General features: G+C 36.4%; 1 protein-coding gene across 4 annotated transcripts in view; it reads right to left on the bottom strand.

The window, feature by feature from the left end:
• Positions 1-24,582, bottom strand: part of SLX4IP (SLX4 interacting protein) — an 81,495-nt gene that overhangs the window by 25,554 nt on the left and 31,359 nt on the right. For all 4 annotated transcript variants that reach the window (XM_075035467.1, XM_075035463.1, XM_075035466.1 and 1 more), the window contains 2 exons: positions 14,202-14,291; positions 10,768-10,891 (listed from right to left, as the gene is read on the bottom strand). In XM_075035467.1, the coding sequence (XP_074891568.1) occupies positions 10,768-10,891; positions 14,202-14,291 (214 nt within the window). The remainder of the gene's footprint in view (positions 1-10,767; positions 10,892-14,201; positions 14,292-24,582) is intronic.

Raw genomic sequence — 24,582 nt, 5'->3', positions numbered from 1 at the left:
TAAATGTCAGGAATCTCTACAAAGCAAAGTCTCTTCTAGCACAAAAACTCAATGAAAATGTGGAAATGAGCCTTTCAGAATTTAAGAGACATGACTGGTTCCCCTTATTGTTCATTAGAACAACATTATCGTGGGTGCCAATACTATGATGCTGAAAGATTTTCAAATAAAGTCAACCAAATCCTTCACAGGTCTCCAGGCTTTATTTTTTTCCCTGGCAATAGGATGTAACTTCTGCTAAACTTCTGCCCCGAGAAGAAAGGGTTTTAGCCCTATAGCTACCACAGCTGACAAGAATTTCATCTTCTACTAATAACAAGGTGTCTAGGCGTCACTAAAAATGTCAGGAATATATTGCATCACATGGCTACAAAACCTAGGGGTTTGGTGAAAAAAGCCCAACAGACTGCCACTGGAGACATGATGGGACAGAATGAGAGGGAAAGAAAAGCTAGTAGCAGGTATCTTCAGCAGAACTTTAAAAAGATGGCATGAACACGAAAAGGTAGTTTCTTCAAAGCTGATCTTATTGTATAGCAGTAATAGATGTTCCTGACTTTCTTTTTTGAGGACTCCTGTTAGGATAGCCCAGTGGAGCTAAGAGGTAGATACTGATGGTCATGACTCCTCTTTTCTTCTACCCTATCATCTAGAGAACACTTCAAAAGAAAGTGAGTTCTAAGAGACAAGTGTGGACTTGAACCAGCACACATTTCACACTGTTGTCTGAATAAAGCAAGTTGTGCCAGAGTTTCACGGGTTTTTGTCTTTTCACACAACAGGCTCTTGCCAGGTTTATAACAACTCAGAATATAAGAAAATTCTGGAGCATAGCAAATAGGTGGAAAGTCACCACAATGGAGACTTCTGTATTTTCTCTTTTTAAATGCTGGGAAATAGACCATAATTAAGTCAGCTGCTGAAAGGCTCTATTTCCAAATAACTCAATTTCTTTCTGCTCTCACAAGCTCTGATGCAAAGAGGATACCACCAAAAAGACCGAGAATGACCCATGATTGTGATCATCTGATCAGCGCCACTCAGCTCCACCAGTGAAGCAGGTGCTTGTTGTGGTACAAAGAGCTGGAGACCGACTGCAAAATGGTTTGTAAAAAACTGCTCATTTTAGCTTACTCAGGAGTGCAGTGTTGTAAGGGTCCACCTGAATTACGCAGCTCAGTATCCTGCAGTTTCTAGCATCAGTGTAACAGATGCTAAGTGCAAAAAAAAGTAAACAGAACATCCTCTTTCTCAATATTAAATACCAAATTTAAGGTCTTTTATATAAAAGACCAAAACCCATGAACCTGTCTTGTGCCATGGGAAGACAACAGAAAACAACAGACAGGCATTGCCCATATGCTATGACACACACACAGGCACACACAAAAAAAGAAAACTATCTTAATTAAAAGAATAAGAGAAAGATACTCCGTAAACAAATACAAGACGGTCACGTTCTATCCTTTCTAAAGCAAGCTTCGTCATTTAAACAACTTTGTTTTCCATAGATTTGTATAGTGAATATTTCACAGCTGGAATGTATCTCTCTGAATAAATGTAATTTGCTTTGCATTGGAATATCTCTTATCTGTTTGAAGTTGATGGAATACCTCAAGTTCTGTTACTATGCCCACAATGTATATTCAAGATTGCACTGGACTTTTTTTCCTCCTCAAGTATTTATTTGCTGCACTACTAAATGTTTATTTACTTCTACACATTTTTAATAAATTAAAGCCCGGGCCCTGCAAAGCTTTGCTGGTGTAGTTTTGTTTATGGTCTGTCACTTGTCCCTTTGTAGTAAATAGAAATACTCAAGTGTGTAATAAATACAACATATCTAGTACCTTCAATGGTGAACCAAATGCACATAACTGCTCTCACTGAACTACTTATGCAAAGAAAGTATGCATAACTTTTTTCAGGAATTAGCCCTCCATCTCTATCTGCACAGACTTCTGTAAAGCCTCATAAAAATTTTCCAAATATAAATAAACCCACAAAAATGTTTGCAATTTAAAAATCTGTATTTTCTCTCTACCTTTGTCATATGTTAATGACATTTAAGAACAACAGAACAAAGGAGAGTATTATTGTGTAATAGGGTAACATGGAAAGTTTAAAAGAAATTCCCATTCATATTTAACCATGAAATTACACCCACAATTACTTCCAGTTATAATGAAAACAGAAAGGACTTCAATGTTCAACACATAGGTATAATGATTTTCTTAAAATGTAATGACAATTTTTGTTTTTCTTGGACTGCTGGTGATAGTTTGGGGACTTTTATATTGAGACTTTTAGGGAATGCAAGAGTTAAAGATGTGTAAAACAGATTTTCTCACAGTTTAAAGAGAGCAAAACAACACATTTAGGAAACCAGACAGCTAAAAGGTCAAAACGTTACACTTCCAGGTCAAACTTCTGGTTGCAATTAAGTAAATTCCTCCAAACATTTCTAGGGAAATCATATTTCTTTTAGGTTTTATTTCAAATCCCTATTCTTTCTTGCTTACATTGTAACCAAAACAATATTGCTCTCTTTAGAAACATTTAATAAAGCATACTTAACTTTTTTTTTTTAAGAAAAGGAACCTGACATTTCATCTCAAAATAAAAATCAAATCCTTATTTTTTATCTCATTTAATATACAGTTGAATTAATTAAAAAAAAAAAAGAAAAAGAAGCTATCAAACCTAGCTAATTTTTAAAAAAACAGATGCAGTTTTTCTTTTCCCCTTAGAAATCACATATCCTTTTTCATCCACTTTCATTACCTGTATTTTCATAGTAGGGTTTGGTTTGGGGTTTCTGGGGTTTTTACTAAATCAAGCTATTTTCCCCCTACCGTGCAGTAATTAAAAAAAACCCTCAAACCCAAGATGCTGACAATGGTCCTGATGTAAATGCTTACATGCCTGCTAAAACATGCCAGCAATCTCATGACTCCTATTACTGCCCAACAAGACTACTTAGGTCTAAAAACAGAGAATCTCTGCCCCAGTAACACAGAGATTTTCAGAGTTTTTTTCAGAAGTCCCAAATGCACAGCCACCACAGCCACACACAGACACAGCATTATCTGCACAGGGACAACAAGCACAACAGGAATGCAGCATATGTGGTTTTTGTAACATGCAAGAGGTAGACCTGGTATGCACCTAAACAACACAACACACTATGTATGTTAGCAAGTGATATATGCAATCATACATACCCAAGCTGAAAAAATTAAATCCTAAAGGTGTACTCAATACTACATTAAAAATTTAGCCAAACACAGAAGATACAACCAGATTCAGACATTATTTGCAAACACTTCAGCAGAATGCACCTATTATGCTAAACTGCCCTCACTATCTGCAGCATATTCCAGGCAGCACAGTCTTCGAGCTATCCTATACACATATTTGTAAAGGTCAGACAGCTAAGGAAAGTCAGGTCTACCATACTGACCAAATAATTTCTTCTCTGGTATTTTAGACATTCCAACACAAGGAATTTGAGCATTAAATGCAGACCACAGAACCTATAAAATGCTTCTAGAAGAAATCCTATTTGCCATGTTCACAAAGGATGATAATTTAAAGTCAAATTTATTATTCAGAAGATTTCAACTGAAACAGTAAGCACTCAAAAAACCCCAAACTTATCTGCTACCTATTCCAGCTGTGCATAATGCTTAAATAGGTCCATAGAAGCTGTACACTGATATCCTATCCTCTGCATTCCTGCTTCCAAGTGACTACAGAAGCTTTAAAAAACTATACAGAGCACACAAGAAAGAGTACCTTCAAGAGGAACAGATGTTACTAAAGAAGAATCAGGCAGTCAAATAAGAAATGGTAAGCGCTTAAGGACAGATTTCAAAATCACTCTGTGAGGATTCAAAAAATGCTGAATTCCCAGTTGGGACAAACAGATGCTAAGGGCTGTTTCAAAAGGTAGCTGTATGTTCCCTGGCCTAGATGAGAGTCACTTTGATATTCTCAAGTGAATATCAAATCAGAAATTAAAGGTAGGGTTCATCTTGCCTAACTTGCAACATCTGCATCAAACTAGTATCCTAAACTTCATTTTTAGCTGATAGATACTAATTGCCTATTAACTTCTAGCCAGCTTTGATAAACTGAAAGAGGAGAATAATTCCACTTTGTAAATACACATGATGAAAAGAATCATATGGAAACAACAGACAAACAAAAGATGGAAGCAAGAGATGGAAGCAAGAGAAAGAAACAGAATTAACCAAGGCAGACAGTAATTAAAGATTAGAGGTCAAGGCTGTTTTCAAAACCAACACCAAATTATTTCTTTTCACAAAAATACACCAAATTAAACAATTCTCCTGTTGTTTTCAATAAATATTGCTTTTCAATACAATACTAACTACATAAACCACTTTATTAAGGGTATCTTTAAAATAAATACACTATTTCATTTCCTATCCAAGACCATAAATAACTTCACATGAGAGCTGCAACTAGGGAAGATGTAAAATAAGGAGAAGGCATTCAACCCACCTGGTGCTGCAGCTGCAAATGTCCCATGTAAGACAGGGACAGCAATTGCTGAAGTCTCTGCAAGTATCAGTGTAATAACAGGAAGACAAAGGTAGGTCCTTCAATCTAGAAAGTGCAGAACTTTCTCTGACAATCTTTGAAACACAGTGACCCTCTCCGACATACTAATGAGTTTTCAGCTTATAGTGCAGGCTCTTTCCAGAAAAGTACCATGATAAGAAAGGCCACACTGGGTAAGATCAAAGGTCCACATAGCTAAATGCCTTGCATGTAGAAGTTGCTCTAACTGGCTCCAAGGGGAGACTAAATACAAGAGCGAAGTGCATGTGATTATTTTCCCAATACTCTCCCAGAATCCAAGCACTCTCAGGTCAGGCCTTTATTGAACCACAGGAGATCTGTGAATTCTGTACCCTCCCTGGATTACTCTCCCATGTTCTTGTGGACTCAGTGTAAGCTTTTATCATACCCATTATCCTTTGACAAAGAGTTCCACAGTTCTGCTAACTACCATGGCACTTCCAATACCTTCATTTGATGCCCTCTTGTTCTCAAATTGGAAGAGAATGAGATCAGAAACGATTTTGTAGATCTCTCTTATGTTCCTCCTAATTCCTATCTTTTCCAGGCTGAAGAGTCCTAGCACACTTAACTGTTCCCCGTATTTGGCATATTCCCCTTATTTGGCACGTTCCCCTTATTTGGCACGTTCCCTGTATTGTATTTCCTCATCTTGGATCATCTTTGTTGCCCTTCTTGGAGTTTTTCCCAATTCTATTCTATTATAATCTAAGGTAAGAAAAAAAATTCCTAAAAAGAAGATACCCAAACAGTGCGTAAGTACGGGTTTTTTGTTCTTGTCAAATATCCTCTACCCTGAGAAAAGAACAACAAAAAAATCAGATATATAAACTTGATCTTCTAGAAGAAAAATGTTTTCGTGAAAAAAGATGCCTTTATTCCCCATTATCTGGCTGTAAAAAATGGAAAAAAGTAATCTAAGGCAAATACAGGAAATACAAGATACTAATCAAAACATTTTTCATAAGTTCTCGCATAAGTTACTGCATACTTCAGGGAGCTATGAGGCTCTGTTTTCACAGACAGATGAATGTAAGTTTAAAGTTCACGAAGGTCTGCAGGACTTGGCCACAAATCATAAATGAGTCCACTGTAAAGAAGCTGCAATATAATTCTTTTGAGAGACAGAAATTATGATGTGCAACTGCAAACATCAAAGTTAATTTAAAAGACTTCTGTCCTTCTCAGTCCCCTATGGTAGCTTATCTGCCATAGCTTACTTTCCCTCCAGTTGCACCCATCAAATTTTTGGGGAGTTGCTCTTTAAGCAAGATAGGTAAAATTATTCTAGCTAAAACGAAACAAAACACTGTTTATAGCAAAGGAGTAAGAGTTAACAGCTGGGAAGGTGGGAATAAATCAATTTTGCTGCTACAGGATTGTAACGTGGAATATACCCTATGAACGTCTTACACAATTCATGTTCTACAGTAATAGCGAACACTCCTAAAGCAAACTAGGGCAGTCTGAAAAGGGTGTTTTCCTTAAAAATATCATAATGCTCAAACTAAAATGCAAGGCCAGAACAATTTGGAGTATTTACCATCGTGAATTATTGTATATTTTTGTGAGCTTACAGGAGCCAAACAAATAGTTTCATTAGGAACAGAAATGTATTTTCTTATTAAATTGCATCTCATGCACTTTTTATACTAAATAAGATGTAAACTTTGGCTCCAGATCTTTGTATGGCTGAACTATTCTTAATAGCGCTTGTACTTCTTCCAGTTTCCCATTTTAGTAAGCTTATCAGAAGTTAATGTCTAAAAACTTAATGTCTGAGACTTCTACCTGTTAATAAAGTTGAATCACATTTGCAAAAAGCAACAGGGGTAAAAGGTGGACAGACACACACAGAGAAAACATGGTCACAATAAGCCCCATTTCCTTAGAAAACTAGGTTAAAAATATAAAAAAAAAAAGATACACAATCCCAAAAAAAAGCAGATAAAATCAAGCTGGGAGCTCATTGTGCCATGTGACAGCATGCTAATTATTCTCACTGTAGAAGAGACTGTACAATAAAAAGATCTGAAATCAGAGCAAAAATGTTTCACCCTTAAGCCAAGAAAAACAACATGGATGCTAGGGAAGGAATGAGAAAAGATCTGAAAATTACTTGTAGGATAAACATAGTTAACTTTTTCCTCCCTCAAGAGGGGGAAGAAGGTCAGTTTATGAGATACCTTCTTCCTTCCTTCCATTTCAAACATGGACATTTCTACCAGACATATTTTCTTTCCGCATCCTCCTTTTTGTTTTGTCTGTGCCCACATAAACTTTGCCTTCTTCCTTAATTTGCCACAGTCCTCCCTTTGTCATTCTCCTGTATTTAATATCTGCACTCTGTCCTCTTTATAGTTTCTTGTTATTTAATTCTCATTGGTCTTAATCAAAACCAGCCACCTTCTGCAGAACACAAAAAAACAGGCTCTGCTTTTAGCTTAAGTCTACAGTAGGTGAGCATTATGACACACTAACATGCTTGACATCACTAAAACCCAGTACATGTTATTGAATAGCACAAGTGGTGCAAAGTGAAAAAGCATGGTGCATATATATAAAAACATAAGTTCTAACTTTAAAGATTATACATTTGTAAAGTGAAGTAGTGGGGGTTTTTTAACAAGGCAAATTCACTAATACATGGACTTTGTTATCGGATGGCTTACATTCATTGAACATCAAATAATGCAAGCAAACCATACCTGATCGATGCCTTTCTTGCATGATTTTGGCCATGCAGATTGGATCCAGGCAAAATTAAATCTTTGAAAATCTACCCCATATTAATTTTCTCTTAAAAAAAAACCAAAAACAAACCAAAGTCAAACACATTTGGACATTAATTAAACACAGGAAACAGAGAGTTTATACCAAAGCCTATGTCCAAAGACTAAATTAAAGCTTACTTTGGCATATTGTTCATACTGGCCATTTGGGAGGGGTGGGGAAATTGTTCAGACAGAAGGAAGAATAGGAAGAACTTGCTTGTCTTGGCTACTTTTTCTCATTTTTCCATTCTTTCTTTCTTTCTTTCTTCTCCTGTGTGTAACACCCACAGATTTCCTAATGAGATGGTATGCGACCCACCACACACTGCCGTGTGGGTGTAACTTAAATGAAAAAGAAATGTAAATTAACAAGTAACATGCATGGATATTTATATTATGTGCCACAAAACTGTAAGGTGGTATTAAATAATACTAATAGTAAACATAATATAATATTAATACTACAAAGAATTTGTGATAGGTGAAAATTTTCTCTTCAAAATAGTTGCAGTAACCAGCTTAACAACAGCCTTCTCTGCTCAACAGATCTAGACAGCAGGACGAGATCTGCTTATCAAAGTAAGGTAGCTTGGCTTCTGTTTCTGAAGAAAATCCTAATATAACATGCTTTGATATTAGAGGTAGCTTGAAATCGTACTAATGCTGGTCTGATAATTCTGATTCTAATAGATTTTGAATACATCCTGCAATGTGGACAGCAAACCAATTAAAATTGACCTGAAAAGACGCAAGTTCAAATGGGGTGGAACACTGACCTGGGATACTTGAAGCAGTAAATAACCAGCTAATAAGCATCTTAATGTTCCTTCTATAGATACACACTCTTCCTTACAATAGAGGAGGTTTTACAGCAGTGAAATGCTAGACAGAGTTGCATAACTTTGACCAAAAGAAACCACATCAGTCTGACGAGCTCAAAAACTTTTAATAACCTCCAAATGCAACAATAGCTGAAAGCTTAATTTCACCAGCAGCACCTACATTATGTGTATGTAGTTAGCCACATACCAAGTTTGTGCATTTCTTTCCATGCTACAAAACACTATCAGCCAAACACTGGCCAGATATCTTGCACTTAGCCTGTTCATGAAAAAACACAAAAACATATCACTGTACTCTACAAACAGAACCTGTGATCCTAGAGAGGAAGGAAAAACACAAGAGGTTTTGGAGCCATGTTCTTGTGGCTCACCTAAAAGGGTCAGTCCCTTAGAGGTAGGTCCCAGTTTCTCCAGTGAACACCCATCTATTCTGTTATTTCCTTCTCAGGTAAGAACAAACTTGAATGTAACTTGAATAAACTTGATTCTTGGACTTGAACAAAGCACTCCTTTCTTACAAATTACAGCCCTGAGCAAAGCAGGCTGAGAGAAGAGGAAAGAGATGGATTTGAAAATTAAGTTCAACATGAATGTTCGTTATCACGGACTGTTTTCTTCCTTTATTTCTTTAGTGTTAATTAACGACAGTGAGAATAACTGCAGAAAACTGATGGAACAGTAATTCTGCCTCATCCAAAGTAAATATTCTTTAATCTAAAACTGTCACAAATCTTACTGATGACCTCCTCAAATGCACATCCTTAAGTTTTTCATTTTCAGGAAGCAGAAGATCAGTTCACAACCCTGGGACAGCATACCAGTATTTTTACTGAAAAGTTCATGATATAAAAGAAAACATAAGACCCTAAAATCTCACAAACACCCTCAAATTAGTGTTGCAACTGTCTGCATATATAAAAACAGTTATTATGTCAGGCAGTTTTATCTTACAACATAATTGTTTTTGAAAACCTACTTTTTACTGAGGTAGCAAACTTTAAAAAAATAAATATTAAAAACTATCACTCTGTAAAAGAGAACACAGAAAAACCTGAACAAATCTCAGAAATTCTGATCCCACCCTCTGTAATGTCCCTCTGCTTTCACTGTAAGAAAATTGTTTGTTCACTCAAAACCAGAAAAGTACGGGGGTCTGAAAGTTCATGTGTTTTATAAACATTGATAATATTTTAAAGGGATAAAATGTAGTTACAGCTTGCAAGGAAAAAAAGGGTTTGAAAATCCTTTAGTGTCCTGAAGCACTTTTCCTTATGCGCTATTGTGTTCTTGTGGGTGGAAAAAAACCTTCTTGTCATGCCATGACAATCCAGCTCCCACATATGCCTAAAATTTTGCAATAATAAGCCAACCATACAGTATTTAACCTGCATTTGCTTTATTAAAAACACTCATTACTATAGTGTTTAAAGCTGCAACCATCAACTAGAATTCTACAGGAATATACCTTTTCAATAACTGAAAACATTTTGAGAGGCAAAGTATTTGTTCAGAATTAAATTTGTTAACATAATAGACACTGAATTAAAAAATTTCTATCAGTATACTGATTGTACATTGCAAGTATGTAATTACATTCATTGTGGAATTCATATTTCAGTAGAGATCTATATCAGTATATTTAAGGAAATGTGAAAAACCGTAGCCAACCCAAGGCTTTACTATTGCAGCCCTTCTTTTCTGTGACAAGTTTATAACATGCTCCAGCCTGGTAATAAAAAAAGTCATTATTTCCTAAGAACTATTTTAAAATAAATTGTTTGTGTGATATAACTCCAACAGATGAGCCTATCAACTTTAAAACCCACCACGATGACCACAACAGCTAGTGAAATAACATTAAACAAAAACTGGCAAGCCATTTAGCCCCAAAGCTGATTTAACATTAGAGCACAAGCTATAGTGATCATTATCTGTAGTTTCAAACATGCACGTACTGAAATTGCACCTATTAGTCTCACCACCCTCACACACACCAAAAAAAGTTCCAATTGGATAAATGCTCTTAATGCTACTGTTCTCTTCTGCACAGTCACTACCCCCAAGGTCACTGATGCTACTGCCAAACCTACAGTAACACCAGTGAAATGACAAATGCTGTTTATCACATCATAGCAACTTTTTGAGACAGAAGAGATGGTCAGAAGAGGGACATTATTTTAAATAAGAAACTTCTAAACTAAATGTTCAAGTGGAAAGGAGACTTAACAAACCAGCAAGATTTCCATCAATTTTGGAGGACCCAGGATTATACCAATTATTATTTTTAATTCTAATGATAGGCTCTCATACTAATAGTACAAGCGTTATGCTCATTTTTCAGCAACACAGAAAATTAAAACCCACTTTCTTTTTTCAGTAACACAGCTAAGTAACATAAGTAATTTCAGACCCAAACACCAGCTGTTTCAGGCTTACTGGCTTTCCCAATGGCAAATTTCTCATGGAAAAAATAAAGAACAGCAGTTTCCACCATACTTTATCTTACTTTATCTCACAATAACTTAAAGAATTTATTTTACCAGTAAGAAACAAAGGACCAGATGGTGCATGTTCCATTGATTTCCATTGACCACGTTGTTTAGGCGCTTCCAAGTAGTGTTTGACCCTGGAAGCAACAACTTCTTCTAGCAGCATGCAGACCTCCTGCAAGAGTAACCATTGGCCTATTTAGATCTACAGTTACATACATGCCCACAGACACACAGAAGAAATCAATACAAATAAAATCACATAAAAATGAAAAACATTATCTGCAATTAAGTACTGAGGTATTACATAGAGGTGAAGCATGCACAATTTAGGAAATTAATGGGGGGGGTCAAACAATTTTGTTACAAAAGAAGAAAGGAAGGACATTATGAAATTCTCACTTGGCAGATGAAATACATTATATTATGATACTAATAATTTTTAAACAGCAAATTAGTTTCATTTGTAGGCAAAGTAGGAAAAATACATGTTAAAAATGTATCATAACATTAGGTATTTAAGCAAAATATGAGTAAAAATCATCCCAGGAATTGTCAACATGCTATTTCTCTGCAAGAATCCTTATACACCACAAAGGATATTTTAGTTCAATTCAGTGTAATTTTGGGGGGAAGACTCAGAGCTAATTAGGTCACAGCAACCTAATTTCTCTAGTTCATTTATATTTTTCTGCTTCTAAACACAACCGTCTGTATCTTTCATATTTTCTTCAGCAAAGCACAATAAAAACCACATACAACTCAAGAACAAACCCTTCAGCCAGAAGAATGATAGAAAAAAATTGAGTAAAAGCAAAAAATTAATCTCTTGAATACCAGAATAAATTTTCAGATTAATACTTACACACATATTTGAGACTTTTCCCCTCAGTATTCTCATTTTCCATTGTGCATAACTATGTGCTCACAGAAATGATACTTTGTGGCACAAAAAAACATCTTTTACCTTTTTACAGTGCTTGGATAACAGACAAAATTATATTAGTACTATCTAAACTAAAATATCTTGGCTTAAAATTTACTTTTGATTAATCTAGAAAGTATGCAGAGCAACAAATTTTTAACATATTACTCTAAATGAAAGCAATGCACATATATTGGTCAACCTCAAACAGTATTTTCTCCTTACAGTAAGAAATACATTTTCCTTTCTGCTTGAAAAGTACAATTATAAAATACTGTATTTACTTATTCTTCTGTTTAACTCATTAAAGTGATCTCATTATGCATTCTTTCACAGGACTATGCATTCAGGTTAGAACGAAAAGGTCTACAAAGCTGCGGAAACATTGTGTGCATTTTGTTCCTTCTGCAACAATAAAGATTACCACGCACTTCCTTAATTTACATGGAAAATATTTTAGTTGTTGTGCTTATGGAAATATTATTTAAATGGTTCTCCACAAAGAACTATACAGACCTATATTTAAGAAAGCATAAACAAGAACAGGCTTCAAGAGAATCATCTCTACGTAGTTTCCACTGCTAAAAAGCGCTTGTAACTGAGACCTTCTATATGGAGAGATCATAGCAATGACATGAATAGAAATCAGTTTAATACATGTTTCTCAAAGCACAAAGATGAAACTTCAACTTTATTATTCCAGGGGGAAAAGAGATAGGACAGAAAGGGCAGGGAAATTTGAAGGGCAGAGAGAGACAAAAGTTCCCAAATGCCTCAATTTGCATCTTGCAGCAATCCCAAGATGACCCTCTATATAACACATGGTACAGCAGTGTGCAAACTGGCCTCTACAATGCTTAGCTAGACAACATGCACTATACTTTCTTACACCAGCCTCATGCTGATGGGCACTCATTTAGTTCCCAGCCTGCTCTACACAACCCATGCTCCAAGCAGGAGCTGGCAGCTGACAGGCCAGCACTGCTCTCTACTTCTGCCTGGGACCATGTCACCAGGCTCCATTTGTTACAAACAGCAGACGCTGACTTTCACCCAGGGTAAGCAGGGGATCAACAGAAATAGTGTTTGTGTTACAAGGGGTCTAAGAGGTATCTGCTTTTGCTACAGACAAGCAGAGGGCTGTACCACCATTAGTATTTTCCAGAATTTGGAAACAACAAAAATGTACAAAACTGCTTGTGATGAATATATAAAAGCTCTCATAAAAAAAAAAGTAGGCATAATTTGCCTATAATACCTTACTGACCTTTTTCTTCCCACTTTAACAAAGATTCTGCATAGACTTTCAGGAAGTGAATTGTAAAGCTATTGGAATCACACTTCTCGGTTGTCGAAAATATGCAACCTTTTTACTTCACTCAAAATGTGCAGTCACAGAAATGTAATGAATGCTGCCCTGTCATGCCTCTTGATTAAATCAATCATGATCTAATTTCCTGAAATTCGTATCTTTTGTTTTGGCAATCTTACAAAATACATTTTGAAAACACTTAAAAGTCAGATAACCAGGACAGTAAAACTGGTTATAAATAGAAGGGGTAATGAGTATTAATTTAGTCAGAAAAAAGTAGTCTGAAAGATTTCCCCCTATTTTCTTCTTTCTCTGCTTAATAAAGCACAAATCGGATGAACCACATGCTGTTAAATATTCTGCTTTCGCTCCCTCAGGATATTAATTTATTGCTTCTTTTAATTTTATTTAAACGTATTACTTTGAGACATACGGGGATGCTCTGCAGTGACAAGTTAATTATGCCATTATTAGGAAAGCTATCTGCTGAAAATTACCATAACGGAGACTTGCGGGAAATTCCAGAGGCATTTGAAACATGTCCTGCATTCATTTTCAATAGGGAACTTCTCAAGTTCCCACACAGACTTAAACAGGGGAAAACTCCCACCCGCAACTCATCACAAGATTGTAACAGAAATCACACAGAATCTGATGAAAGTTACATTCATAATTTTGCTGGTCACTGATGCACTGATTTTCCAAAATTTCATCTGTTGTCAGGAAATACAAATGATACACTTTAAAAAAAAAAAAAGATTGGGAGTTTCTTTTCATAAGATACAATGGTTCTACTATAGTTTATCATGCACATTCATTATGTTTTCGTGCACTCTCTAAACGCAACATAATTCACACTTCTTGGAACGAGAAAAAACAATAGAAAGATATTTCACCAAAAAGCTCTGCAAAAATGATACATGTCACAATTTGTTTCATATCACTCTGGATAATTTACAAGCATTCATGAGAAATAAGTTTTTAAAATTAAGTTAGAAGAATCAAAACAGCCTCCACACATGCATGTATGCACACACATGGAGTTTAAAAATGAAAAGGCAAATTGAAAGTGGTCATTAGTGACTCAAAAAGCACACATGGTTGACTTAGGGGTCCCACAGCAACTGTTGATGGTTAGGTGTAACTAGCAATATTCTCATAACACTGAAAAATTCTGAACAGTTCAAGGCAATCCAACTTTTTTCCTGCAGCTACATGCTTTTGAAGTAGAATTGATATTTGTTGTACCTCTTTCTCATGATGTGAAAACCAGCTGGTGTCTTTACTGGAGCCTTGAGGCAAAATACGAACATCCACCAAAACAGCAAAGTTCCCACACTGAAAAAAAAACAAAGAAAAAAAAAGTTCAACTGTAGCTGCTAGGAAGCACATGTCAAGCAGACAAGGAGGTAAACAATCAGGTAAGCATATGCATCTGATTCAGAGATTCAGCAGGCAGAACATAAAACTGTGGAAGATTATGAAGTATGGAATTAAAAATTTACCATTGTTTGTGGGCTTAATGAGAAACAAGAGCACCAGACATATCTTGGATGGCTCACTGAAAAGTTTAAACAATAAAAAGCACAAGTACATGGAATTTTCTTCTACTATCTAGATGCCACTTTTAAACCTGAGTTCAAGCAAATTTTAAGGTGTGAAAAATTAGCTATTCCTTCACCGAACTCCCATCCCTCTATTTTCTGAGAATTTAGTACCATATTGGTTGTCTAATATGCATTTTAAATTTATTAAGTCCTTAAAAACTCAGCCTCTCTAGAAGTATTTTCCTCTCTCCAAACTACCTAATGTAAAGAACAGCAAATTTGAAGAACTTGTGGTAAATACCTAATAGTCATTGACATCCATCATTTAGCCAATACTATACTTTGAATAGTTAAATGATAATAAGGCTAGTCTATTAATAATCACTATATGTAGTTGTTAGGATGATACAGGCTACATCCCAAGACACATCAACTATTTCTAAAATTCCTTGATAGGCTTTAATTGAGGATAGTGTGACATATGAGGTTTAATTATTTTCTTTCATCAGTACATCAGTCATTACAAGGACCTTCTAATGTAAGGAAGAGTGAACAGCACAAACACATCTCCTTAGTTCCGCCGTACACTAACTCACCTCTAGCAAAAAAATACTGATTTTTTTCATGCACAGAGATACGGTGCATTAAAAACTAATGCTTTCCCTTTCTTCTACTATTACACAGCACTGAATCTCACTCAGACATCCTTTAGCTAAAAAACTTGCAAGGTAAAAGCCAATTTCATCATTCTGTTTTGGCTGCTTGTGCTGCACTTGTGATGCAATAAACTCACTCTTTGAGAAGACTGGACCTGTGTGGTCATGGCAACTGCACAACCGGAATATCCGATGGAATAGAAACAACATCCTGATTGCAGACAAATCTCAAATGCGTATGTACAATCCAGCATTAGACTGGTCTCATTTCAAGTGGATGCTGCAGCACACACTTCCTGTCTTAACTCCCTCTCTCCGTATTTGCTCTTCACTGCCAAACATCTGCAAATGCCACACCAGAATTCTAACTGCTAACAGAGTTAGCTCTAGAAACAGTATGATATATATTTTTACACCATAGTTGTACATCTCCTACAGTCTAAGAGGTACATCTATGACTTAGGCTTATGGTACAGCAGAAGTACAGTCTTTGAGAGTACCCTTACCCGTACAGTTAGTACAGACAAGATTTAGCATCATTTTTATTAATCATGACAGCATATTTGGTAAATTAGAAATTTCTGGGTTTACAAAACACTTAGATCTGTAAATTATCCATGAACAGAAGTATTTAAATAATTACTTAAATATAATTAAAATATAGTTCATGACCAATATTGTATTGTAACTAGAACACAAAAGTTTAGCAAATGAAACCGCCATTGTGAAATCATTTTGAGAAATTTCTAAGTTACTTATAGATATCAGTCACTGAAAGAGCAGAATGCTTTGATCTGTTTTATCAAAAGGCTTCTCTTTCCTCCAGAGAACCAAGAATTACCAGATGGCTGCAACAGCAAACCTCTCCAAGCTTTAAATTGATGACAAAATATCTCTCAAAAATCTCTGGTGAATCATGAGTCATCTCCAGCAAACTTATGAGTTGACTACTGAACTTCAAAGTTAGGAGACACTGCATATTATAAAGTCAGTAAATTATTCATGGTTCAGCACTTTAACAATGAACAAGTATTTGATACATCAAGAAAAGTCAAATTATCAAATGCTACATGTTAACTTGCATCATTTCTATTGACTACAGAAACTTTATATGTAGATAGAGATGCAAACTATAGACCTGTGTTTCAAGGAGAGATAATGTTAGTAATTATTTTCTTTTGAATGGCAACATTTGTCTCATTTGCCAATCTTGAAACAACTGAAAAAAAGAAAATAACGAACCATATTTGAAACTATATAACAGAACAGTTCAATATTATCTTAAAAATATTACAAACAGACCAAACATACCAAACATTTGTAGTACTTCAAAGAAAAACAAATAGATATGAATAATGCATAAATCCTTGTAACAGACAAGCTTTCACAATGGAAGATTTATATCCCTCTGAGTTTTGGAGCACTCTTCTTGTAGACAGCATACCTGGAACTATTTCAACATCCAAAAGCCAACAGTTTTGCCACTCAATTAGAATAGCTTTGGGACAGAACACAGGGAAGCATAACTGTCACAGACAAAGAGGAATATGGGGAATAAGAGAATACAAGCACAGATCTTTCTGGCTCTTTTTACCTCCTATTTTTCCTAAGTCCTGAACATGATATAAGCAACAGCTCCTATGCAGGCTTCTTTGCACTCTCAAATTATACAATACATTGTATACCCTACACCTGCATTTATACTTTATATGCCTTCACACAGTACAGCTTTATGTCTGATATTTACACCAAGCAGCTCAGTACAGCTTTGGCTGCTCCAGCAGCAAAGGAAGAGTTCTCTGGACAGACTAAATTCCAATACAAGTAATTGTGGGGAACAGAGGGAAGTGGAAGAAAAATTTATACTGTTTATATTGGCAGTTTGATGATCTTATAAAAGTTTCTAAATAATTTTTATTTTTATTCTGAAGACATGCAATTCCATGAAAATACTAGCTTTTATTTTAGAGGAAATTAAGCGTTTGCAGTCATTGTGGCTACAAGAAGCAATCTGTGACACCTAGGTACTGAAAGGCAAACAAAAAGAACAGAAATTTTTAATTTTATGTTTTCAATCTCAAAATTTGCACTGGAAATGATTTCTAGAGGTGCAATTGTCAAAACTGAAACCCGAACACCTGATTTGAAAGGAAATACTTTTGTCAAGAATCAGTAGAAAAACATTTCACTGAAAAATTAAAGACAAACAGATGCACCAATTTGATATCCTCCATAATTCTAGAATGTGAAAAGTCTTCATTTTTACAAGCTGGTTTTTAATGTTAACATACTTACTCTAACAGTCTAATAACATTCAGTGTGTTATTAAACAAAGGGCTTTAAATGATCTCAGAATGTTGTTAGTCTACTGTTGTACAATAATGGCATCTGATTCAGAACATATTTTCAGGAATCAAACTGTTTATACAAATACATCAAACACTTCATAGATTCTGCAAATGGAAAAGATAACCAGACGTAACAAACAGAATGCATACCAATGCAAAGTAGTAAGTCAGTCAAAGAAAGTTATTTGCTCATAACCTGTTAAAATCTTGACCCTGGATAAGCACATATTAGATGGTGGATTATTATCTCAAATCCCCCAATAAGCAGATAAACCCAAACAATTTTTATTGATATACTCATCTTTACAATCAGGATGCTCCTACATGGGTACTTCTATTTCTTTAAATTGCATTACTTTAAATAGTGTAACAGTCATTATAAACAAAAATACTTGGGATGCTGGGAATAAGCATGATGAGTTTGTATTCAGTTACATAATTCCAAATGTGCTGTATCATTAAACCAGACAGGACTGGAGAGCCAGCCTCCCAAGACACATATTAGCATTTCCTATTTCTGTGATTATTCTACAGATGCGGGCTGTAGGGTCAGAATTAATTGATGCTTAGTTGAAAAGGAAACATATGATAGTTCGGCTAGCTCTTGGGGGTGGGTGGGAAGGAGGCAAGCTGCAACTGTCACTCACGCTTTCACTTTCCAGAAGGACAGCTGCAAACATAGGTGACACCATCAGTATAACAGTAGCAGTTAGCTTGAAGTTGGCTGCCTCTGCTTCAGATCAGAATGGTCTTTGTAGTACTAAAAGCTTGGGGAGTTTGTTACATTAATTGGTCTACAGAAAGACAGTACCTTTCCCTATAAGCCTTACTTTGTTTATTGTCCTGGTTTCAGCTGGGATAGAGTTAACTGTCTTCCTAGTAGCTGGTACAGTGCTATGTTTTGAGTTCAGTATGCAAAGAATGTTGATAACACTGATGTTTTCAGTTGTTGCTCAGTAGTGTTTATACTAAAGTCAGGGATTTTTCAGCTTCTCATGCCCAGCCAGGGCACAAGAAGTTGGCACAGGACACAACCAGGGCACCTGACCCAAAGTGGCCAACGGTGTATTCCATACCATGGGACGTCCCATCTAGTTTAGGAACTGGGGAGTGGGGGCGGGGAATCGCTGCTCGGGGACTGGCAGGGTGTCGGTCAGCGGGTGGTGAGCAATTGCCCTGCGCATCATTTGTACATTCCAATCCTTTTATTATTACTGTTGTCATTTTATTAGTATTATCATTATTAGTTTCTTCTGTTCTATTAAACCGTTCTTATCTCAACCCACGAGTTTTACTTCTTTTTTCCCAATTTTCTCCCCCATCCCACTGGATGGGGGGGAGTGAGTGAGCGGCTGCATGGTGCTTAGTTGCTGGCTGGGGTTAAACCACGACATTTATAATAAATTTTAATTAAAGATGATTTTGAAACACATTTCGCAGTTCCACTGGGAGAGAAGCATGCCCAACACTGTAAAACTTTAGCTTTCCAGGCTAAGCATATAGGGACTATTTCTTTCTAATGTGATCTCTTCCCTGAAAGGTGCAATATTTAGTTACAGTGATAATTCTATTCCATACTCAGATGATGTCAATAGTTCAAAAAAATAGACTAGATCCCAACAACCACTCAAAAATGTCACAATGCTGAAAAGGGCTTCCAAAGACATAATTCATAGATTCATAGAATGGTTTGGGTTGGAAGGGACCTTAAAGATTATCTAGTTCCAAGCCCCCTGCCACGGGCAGGGACACCTTCCACTAGACCAGGTTGCTCAAAGCCCCATCCAACCTGGCCTTGAACACTGCCAGGGATGGGGCATCCACAACCTCTCTGGGCAACCTGGTCCAGTGCCTCAACGACCCCCATAGTGAAGAACTTCTTCCTTGCATCTAATCTAAATCTACCCTCTTTCAGTTTAAAGCCACTACCCTTATCCTAGCACTACATGCCCTTGTAAAAAGTCCCTCTCCAGCTTTCCTGTAGGCCCCGTTAGGTACTGGAAGGTTTCTATAAGGTCTTGCTGGAACCTTTTCTTCTCCAGGCTGAACAACCCCAACTCTCTCAGCCTGTCTTCATAGGCGAGGTACTCCAGCCCCCTCATCATCTTTGTGGCCCTCCTCTGGACTTGCTCCCACAGGTCTATGTCCTTCTTATGTTGGAGAAAGTGATACGTCTTCCTTTTGTTTATACATTTAGCACCAATGTTTTTCAGTATTTTGACTTTTTCTCTTCTACAGCAATAGCAACAGGCAAAAATCATTTAAGCAAGTGAGCATACAGCACAGGAAATATATTTGTCATTATACAAAATTAATTTGCCTTTCATTTACAAGCATATCTAGGAGCACTATGATTCAAGGTAATATACAGAGTTTTCCAAAATGTAGGACACACTTTTCCATTAGTCAAATGCCTCAACCTGCATAAACACGAGTCAGGATAGCTATTTATGCCACCACCACTGCTGATGGCTATAGGGGAGCAAAGGAGTTTTCGTGACACCTGGCATTGTACCTTTCTCATTCTTTTTAAGTAGATAAAGTTACAATTTGGTATGTGCATAGCTTTTCCACGTATTTTTCCAGAATCTCCAGGGTTTGGTTGGGGGGGGGGGGGGGTTCTTCCACCATACAGTCAAGTTGCACAGAAATAGTGCCTCTTTAGCTACTGTTCAAAGCAAGGTAATTTTTCAATTTGGAATTTCAGGAGAGTGTTTAGAAACCAACAGGTCACCAGTGATTGGTTTTACCGTCATGAGATTAATCAGAAGGTCACCTAACCAGAGGAACTGGTGATTATATAAGGATTTCTCACCAGCTGATTCAGAAAAAGAGCAGAACAGAGAGAAGACTCCAGAAGGAGCCATAAGCAGAAACCCTCGAGGAATTTATGATACAAGTCCATTCTTCAGAATGCTCAATAAGAAGCAAATGTCCACAAAAAAAAAAAAGTCTAGTCCACTTTTAAACCTTTTCTGTTTTCTGGATAACTGGTTCTGGAAATTTTGCAAAGCTTGTAGTTTGTTATAAATATTGCATGGCTCTGAGGAGATAAGCTGTAACCCAAACCCATCCTCAACACTGAGCCATTCACTATATTATTAGGGAATTCACAGCTGCTTGTACTGGATACAAAATGGGACTACAGGATCTCAGATCACAAAAAGGGGAAAAGATGGAAGATGTGCACAACTGGAAGAGTAACCAGAAACTCATGCCAACAAACTGAGCTCTGCTATGTTTCAGAAAACTTTACAGTACCTGGGCTGTGTATTGCAGTTCTGTGATCATCCGGCAAACAACAAGGCTGCCCTTCAGAAATCTCAAATGGCATTCTATTTTATTTACTAGAGCTGTAGAACAGTTTTGACAAATAGCTGGTCTTGTTAAAGAAGGATTATAGCCATCAACTAACATTGCCTAGATCTTTTTAGTCCCCTGCTTTCAAAAATCGATAGGATCACTCTGCAACAGTAAAAAGGGAGCAATAGATCAACAGCAATTGCACGAGGGGGTCTAACTTGAAGATCTATCCTCTAAGCTGTACTACATTACACACAGATTCAGCAGGAATCCCTGGACAACCTAAAATGGATTCAGACTTTCCAAAAGCAGGGAGGAAATTCCCCCTCTTACAACCTGAATACAAGCTGTATCTAAGTAATCTTTCGCAAGTGGTTGGCTTACTTTTTTAGGAGTATAGTTTATGTATGAGAAATTTCTAAAGAGAGGAGTATTTAACTTTCTGGTGTTTTAGTGGAAGAACAGAAGCAGTTATCTGAAAAGTCAGTCAATGAGCTATAGGCGCATTACAATTGCATTCAGGGGTTCCCATGCCAAGCAAAGACGTGCAAGCAGAGAACAAGCCTTCAGAACAAGCTTTTGAGAAATGTGGTCTGAGAACACAACAAGAAACTAGGATGCAACATCAAGGTGATATTTAAGACTCTTAAAACATGCAGATGGACAGGATATTAAACATGAGAAATGATGGAGAAAAAGAAAACAAAAAATACTTGTGAATGATTCAACCCTTAGAAAAATGTAAAGAAATCCAAGTAGTTTCAAATCCGATAGAGCTGCATATGATACTGGAAGACTTTCAAATTAAGGACTATTACGCTGTTGTTAAAGCACCTAATTGTGAGAGATCCACCCAAATCAACAGATTAAAATAAATTAATGAAGACAACTCCTTAAAGAACACCCTAAGTATCTGCCAAGGTAAAGGACCTGCATGTTTTTAGCGACATCAGAATGCTTCAGTGCCAACAGAGCCCTTCAGTTCATCACCCACAGTCAGGCTAAGCAGTAATTACTTAATCTAAACATCTCAACTGGTCTCAGAGAACTGCTCAACCAGGTACAATGTTGAAAAAGAGGCCTAAATTGCATGAGAGAATTAAGCTTAATTTAGGTTGTCAATCTGTGCTGGTCTGATCCCAGTTCTGTATGAGGTTTTGTAGCCCACATATTGAAAGGAGCCATGAAGCTGGAGCTCAAACAATTGCAAAAAAGCAAGTTTTTCTTCAGGGCAAAGTCTCCAAGTAACAGTGCAATCTCAACATTGTTTTGAAAGGATATATACCGTGTCCCTGCCTGTGTCAGAACTGATCCAGAAAAACAGAAATAGCAGCACAGTATTTATCTCAAATTATCTTGTTATTATCTTGAATTCCAACAAGCTGCTTTCACCCTTATGTCGTAAAATATTATTATAAAAACTATGGTATTTTTTAAATCATAGGTAGCAAGAGATGAAGAAATACTAATCTCAGCAGCAACCTGCACTTACGACACTTTGGGTTGTGGAGGGTGAGAGGCCATATTAACTGGATAGCTGAACATACTCACAATCTATCTAAACGTAATTAATTCTTAATCATAAATTTTAAGGACAATTCCTAGGGCTTGGACACACCAGTAGAGTGCCACAGGATAACACATTGTTATGTATCACCTGGTCTTTGGTAAGTGGGTGCAGATAAAGATTAGAGCTACCTTACCTAGCTCTCACCCTAAGTTATCACCAATAAAAGTTTGGTATTATGAAAGTGATTCATGACAAGAAGAATGGCCTCATCACTGCTGTACTGAACTGGAATTTGGAACATCCTTTGTGGTTCTAGAAAGTGCTGGGATTTAGTTTCTTACCCAGGTGGAAAGACAAAGGAACTAGTATGCACCCTGTACAAAAAGCTCTGCATGTCTGAATCATTCATTTTGTAATGATCAGATACTACAGTAATAGGTATCATCACATTAAGTATTGAGAACTGGTAATTCTAACAATGATAGTTACTCCCTTTTATTTCTGCACCGTAGATCAGAGAAGTACCTAGTTCACTACCAGCTTCTTCAATAGCTCCTCATAGAAATAGCTAAATTTGAAATTCAATTTAGTTACTATCACAGGTCTAGTGATTGCTTAAAACAACTAGAATAATTAGAGGTTCAAAAAAGGCTTGCTTAAAGTCCTGCTAAGAAACAGCAGGGATGACTAAAGCTTCCAACAAACCTAAAAATCACGAACTGTAAAGTGACAATATAATTTTCTGAAGAAATTACAGCCAGTATTAAAAAGGCTTGAGGGCCTTTTTCAGACTTTTAACCTGTTAAATAATTTTCACAGGTTTTCACATACATGCTATATTTTAATATTAATAAGCCAAACTTTATAAACAAAAGATCACCAGGTATGCATTGGCAAGCTACTGATGTATTTGTTAAGCATATGAAAAGAAGAACCATACAGGACAGCTAAGGAGCTTACATTGGAGTAATGTACCACCTGATTTCATGTGTTTCTGCATATGCTAGTCATGACTAGAAAATTAAGCGCAATAAAAATTAGGGTAAAAAGACACCACCCTCAGTATCTTTTGCTGTAAACTCTGTCAGAGGAAATAAATTCAGCAGCCATTGGATAGCATGGAAAACACATTTTACAAAATTCTCGTAAGTTGACGAAGAGATAAACCACAATGTTTGTTTGGTAAGGTAACATGCACATTACTAAGATGAAGGGTGCAGCAGTTCTCAAGCATATGATGCATCCAGTAACATATTTCTTGAATTTATTGTACAACAGCTGCAGGGATGGGCTGACTTCCCTCTCACAAAAACAGAACGGGGAAGTGAGGGCTGGTCCGGCACAGGAAATTGTTCCACGTTCCCCAACTTTGCAATTATTTCACAAAGCCTCTGACTCCTTTTTATACTAAGAGATAAGGTCTCACCTGCCCTAAAATTTACTTACTTCCCTTCCTCTCATGAAGATGTTACCTACCGCAGCATGCAGCTACTGAAGAGGGAAGCAGGAGGCAACAGAAAACCAAACCAAACATCTGCAGTCCATGTTTCAATATAAAATATTTGCAGATGTTAAATCTTTATGCCAAAATAATTTAACAGATTAAAGATACATTGATTACACATGCTCAGACTTTAAGACAAATACATAAAGCAAAAGTATTTTTTATTTGCAAAAAAGGACTAGAAAGCCAAATTTCTCAATATTGTTAAATTTGCTTAAATGGTTGAAACGTTACATTTTCCAAGTGAAAAAAAAGTACTTTTTAACTCTGTATTTTAACTAATTTGTCTTTGAAACAAAGCTAAGCCAGGAAAGTTTCAGAACTGCATGAAAGTTTTTTTCAGAAATAATGTAAGACAAAAGTGATCCACTTCTGAAAAAGGCATATTACAAAAGTGACACCCTTTGGACAAAACCCTTCTCTTTATTGGGAGCATATCTAGTCAACAAAGCAGAGGAAAGCTCAACAAAATAATCAATGCTTTATCTACAAAAGTACAAGGGAAGAAACAGATGAGCCTTTCAAATCAACAAGTGATGCTCTAAATCTTACTGCTGAAAAAGCAGAATCAAATGGATGGATAATACATGGTATTTCAAAATGGAAAGAGATCAGCAAAAACCTTAAGGAATTACCAGCTGGAAAACAAAAGATTTTTTTTTTTTTTTAATGTCCAAGGGAAAAAAATGTTTTCATCTGGCATTCAACAGAATATATAATAGACAGACTTTGTGCATAAATAAAAAGAAAAATGGACATAA

This window comes from Buteo buteo, chromosome 9, assembly GCF_964188355.1.
Source record: "Buteo buteo chromosome 9, bButBut1.hap1.1, whole genome shotgun sequence".
NCBI classification, from domain to species: domain Eukaryota; kingdom Metazoa; phylum Chordata; class Aves; order Accipitriformes; family Accipitridae; genus Buteo; species Buteo buteo.
The sequence above is the reverse complement of the archived record's forward strand: the minus strand, read 5'-3'. Positions and strand labels throughout refer to the sequence as shown.